The 4,335-nt window shown below is 37.5% G+C and overlaps 1 protein-coding gene across 2 annotated transcripts; it reads right to left on the bottom strand.

The window, feature by feature from the left end:
- On the bottom strand, positions 1-4,335 carry LOC112506781 (RNA-binding protein BRN1). 2 transcript variants are annotated; one of them, XM_025111050.1, is made up of 9 exons: positions 4,096-4,335; positions 3,800-3,882; positions 2,332-2,383; positions 2,079-2,204; positions 1,896-1,975; positions 1,344-1,526; positions 833-1,139; positions 381-524; positions 1-310 (listed from the first exon to the last, which is right to left on the bottom strand). In XM_025111050.1, the coding sequence occupies exons 1-9, from the start codon at positions 4,262-4,264 to the stop codon at positions 183-185; spliced, it is 1,272 nt and encodes a 423-aa protein (XP_024966818.1). In that variant the 5' UTR covers positions 4,265-4,335; the 3' UTR covers positions 1-182. The 2 variants fall into 2 exon arrangements, with proteins under 2 accessions (XP_024966818.1, XP_024966819.1); XM_025111051.1 differs by having other exon boundaries at positions 833-1,091.

Raw genomic sequence — 4,335 nt, 5'->3', positions numbered from 1 at the left:
GAGGAAAGAATCGATATATTGAAAGTCAATGACTAAATGAATTAATATGTTACACAATTACAGATTACAGAGGCACACAATTTTAACAAAGTATTACAAGTGTCAGGGCTTTGGCTACAAGTGGGATGGGATAGCATGCACCGTCAATAGAGTTCTGCAGCCTTCCATAGCTTACCATCAAATCAATAAGCTTTATTTTGTTTGTTGTCTCTTTTAAGTTGAACCTTCAATTTTTTACCACCTAACTGGTATCCATTCATCGTATTAATTGCTGATTGAGCAGCAGTTGGGGAGTCATAACTGACGAAACCTGATAACATGCGACTAATTAGAGGCAGAAGTGAAGTCATTGTTGGAATGAAATATATTGAAGTCCATACCGAAGCACTTGCTAACACCAGTTGCCTTGTCGACAAAAACCTTGGAACTCAAGACCCTTCCAAATGCTTGAAAGGCATTTGCGAGCTCCTCGTCGCCAAATTCTTGAGGAATATGATAAATAAACAGATTAGCACCAGGTGGACCTGCATTGAAACAGATTACTTAAATATACAATAATAATGTAACCACAAGGGTGGTGGTGTAGTGGTTGAGGTCCTGGGGGATGTGGTGGAATATCCCATCTGCCCAGGGTTGGATTCCAGACATACACAACAATTGTGGCCACTATGTTTATTAGGGCTGATTTCTTGCAGTCATAATTTGCCGGGATTAGTCCAGGCATAGCCTGGGACACCCTAACAAAAAAATGATAAGTGAATTTAAAAGAAACATCATAAGCACACAAACAGTCAAGTGAGGGAAGTGATCGACATAAAAGATCTTGAACAACCTTCAACATGATCGGTGGCACTTGCGCTGACGGTTGAAGATGTTGCAATATGATTCTTTGCAACTTCTGGTGGTACTGGGCTAGGAGGACCACTGAAAGGCCTCATTCCACCAGGGTATGCCAGAGGATACTGAACCCTTGGCATGGCTGGATAAGCAGATCCCATATAACCGGCTGGGGGAACTGCATAGTTTCTTGGAGATCCTCCTCGTAATGCATTTGCTTGGTTTGGAGACAGGTTGGTGAACGGGGGTTGATTCTGCATCGGGGGAAGGCGATACTGCATGAGCCCATAAGTTCCAGTAGCCTACTTACAAAATCAACTCTTAATCTGTTAATCACATGGTGCCTTTAATGCCAAATGGCAATAGCAACAAAAAAAGAGCACACATGAAAGAAACGAAAACATGATAAGGAGTACCAGTATGCACACGAGAAACTGTATGCTACCAAAAATATTGACCTTACTACAACAATGAAAAAGTGATGCAATGACTATGATGAAACAAACCTGATACCCATAGCCATTATATGGTGACATATAACCCATTGGAAGTGCTCCGAATAAAGATGGATGTTGTGTCGGGTCAACATTTGCTAAAGTAGAAGCCAGCGATTGAGCTTTCTGAGCCTTTCTAGCTTGCCTTTCCTTTTCGGTGTCTGCCCATTTAACAACCAAAGGGACAGTTGAACCCTAATACAGAGAAAAGTAACGAGATTACAACTACACAAACCAACCCCAGTTACACATCAGCATAGAACTTTTCTACTATCTATAGAAGAAAAAGGGAAAACAATCACTACAGAAAAGAGATTAAATGACCTAAAGGTTGGTTATAAATGGCAAACAAAACTTATCCTTGCTAAGTGTTAAATTCAGAAGCATGATTCGCCCCAAAGAAACATAGGCTCAAGAACAACAAACTAGTAAACTAAAATCATGTACAAGTTAAACATAGTCCTCTATTGAATCTAATGTCTAGAGATATGGTAGATAAAAACCTCCAATGTACTTTCTAAGAAGGATATTTTAATATCAAGTGAAACTAGCACATATACAAACCTCCATCTTGTGTTTTCCATTAAGGTCCTCTATAGCAGCAACAGCTTGTTCTTTTGTCTCGTACTTCACAAAAGCGCAACCTGCCAGAATGGTGATTCTAAAACATGAAATGGGTCCCCAGAAGGAGGTAACAGACATGATATTTGCACTAATGAATCAAGGGCCAGAAAATATCATATGCACCTTTGCTCGTTTGTTGAGAACCTCTAAGAATTTGCAAGTCTTTTAAGGTTCCATATTGTGAAAATAATGCTGAAACTTCACCTTCCGAAACATTCTTAGGAAGCATACCAATGAAAAGTTTGTGTTCTTGAGCAAAAGGTCAAGAGAAATAAAAAAGCTAGTCAGACAATTTAATATTAGATAATCAAATAGGCAAGAGATACAAAGCAGAAAATAGAAATCTTCAATATATCAATGAAATAGCATGGCATACCTAGCCGTTCCAACTCGCCATCAGCGTATTTCACTTGCAATGGACTAGATGCCTAATGTATAACATAAGACATACCTCATTAAATCAAGAAAAGCAATGTCATGTGTTACATTCGAGGAATAGAACTCCCACTCATGTGTGCAAGGTGAGATTATGAGAAATTTATCGATGTCAATAGAAAGAAGCAAGACACATTTGGTTTTTATAAATGTGCATTAACCTAATTAGCAAATCAAAACCTTGGCATGATATCATTGGTTGATTTAAATAATTTTATAGCCTTATCTAACCCTATAAAAACAAAATAACCAATATGTGATGGGAAAGTCAACATTTTGAACAGTTGGTAAGGAGAACATACTCATCATCTGAGGTAGACTCGATGATAACAAGTATTGGCGGAATCAAGAACAAATAGCCCCAAATGCAGGAAAAAAGTGTGACCCATGATAAAGAACAAATCTTATTCACATTTCCAAGATCATACCCAAAAAAATCCAAAATAAGGTTAAAGAAGTTGGAAGTTACTGGCCATTTAAAATCATAGTCATGTCTTTTTTTAAAATTAATACTAAGCTGTTATTTCCCATAATTTAGTCTAGATGGATTAATGGGGGGATAATAAGTAGTACCAATCCCTCAATTTATGTGCACTTATTGTAGTAGTTTATGTTGATGAAATGTCATTATTCTAATAACTATCATATTATACTGCTAAATATTAGTTATAATATATCTTTCGAAATAATTGATGTCGTGCCTTGCAAGAGACATGAACTAGTTAACTTTAAATGAGTGTCTCAAAGCGAGGATGATGTCCAGTAAAGCAAGTTGCTCCAGTACGCCTAGTTTGTCTATGATAACTTTACTGAACTTTATGTTTTTGTTTCTTTAAAATAAGTAAAGAAAAAGTAATAGAAACCTCACTTTAAACATGAAACCATGCATTTGAGTACATCTCGGCATGAGAAAAACAAGTTAAATCAAGATGAAACCTCACTCCCACACATAAATAGTAGTTCTCTTGTTGGATTTGCATTTTACCCCCTCAATCCTCATCAGTAGTTTCTCATTAATTTCACTGTAGCTCGATGTAGATGCCAAGTATTTGTTCCCTCAAACTCATGAAAGTTGCAACATTTGATTCAACATCTATTTTAATAAATAAATAAAAGGTTGACTATTGGTTCAAAATACCAAGGATGATGACAAAAGAAATTAGTACCACGAGTTTGCAATTTCATAGGACGTCCCAAAAATAGAAATTGTTACAAATTCCATGGATATCCCAAGATAGAAAAGGTTGTGATTTTCATGGAATGGTGGGTTACAAGACGGTTCTTTCTTATCCAACTTTCTACCAACCAGGTGAATTTTCGCAATGCATTATATAGAACTCTGTATTAACTTGTAAAAATTAAAATCGACTTGAAGAGTGAAACAGAAGAAGATCTGAAGAGATAATTACCCCGGGCAAGGTACTTTTATTATGAAACGCATCCACGGCCTTGTCTGCTTCCTCCCTAGATGGACATATAACAAAACAACAACCTGATAATAACCGTCAATTAGGGTTTCAATCAACAAAATTCGCAACGAGTCAACTCAAATCTCGACATAATAAAGTTCAATAACAAAAAAACCGAATTATAAACAATAACGTGATTCACGCATTGTGATCCGGAGGTAACATTGACGAAAAACGTGAAGCGGAAAGAGAATCAGTGAAAGAAGATAATAAGGAATTCGGTTGTGAAAATTAACCTCGAGAAGCTCGCGTAGCCTTGTCTTTGATGATGTTGACTTCGTCCACAAGAGCAAACTCTTTGAACATTGCTATGAGTTGTGCCTCCGTCATATGCTTCGGAACTTGGCCGACGAACAGCTTCACACTCTCGTCGCTGTGTTTTTGCGGCATGTGACCTTCCGCCATTAATGCCGTCTCTCTCTCTCTCCCTCTCTCTCTCTCTCTCTCTCTCTGTGATCTCGAACTTTCTCTCTCTA

Source organism: Cynara cardunculus (genome assembly GCF_001531365.2).
Source record: "Cynara cardunculus var. scolymus isolate 2C chromosome LG 2, CcrdV1, whole genome shotgun sequence".
Taxonomy (NCBI): domain Eukaryota; kingdom Viridiplantae; phylum Streptophyta; class Magnoliopsida; order Asterales; family Asteraceae; genus Cynara; species Cynara cardunculus.
This window is presented reverse-complemented; position numbering and strand designations above follow the sequence as displayed.

Bases quoted from the DNA above. Each gene is read 5' to 3' on its own strand.
- LOC112506781 (XM_025111050.1), bottom strand. From the start codon at position 4,264: ATGGCGGAAGGTCACATGCCGCAAAAACACAGCGACGAGAGTGTGAAG. The intron at 3,883-4,095 runs GTTAATTTTCAC...GGTTATTATCAG, and splicing joins GGCTACGCGAGCTTCTCGAG to GTTGTTGTTTTGTTATATGT. The intron at 525-832 runs GTTGTTCAAGAT...GTTTCAATGCAG, and splicing joins TGCCACCGATCATGTTGAAG to GTCCACCTGGTGCTAATCTG.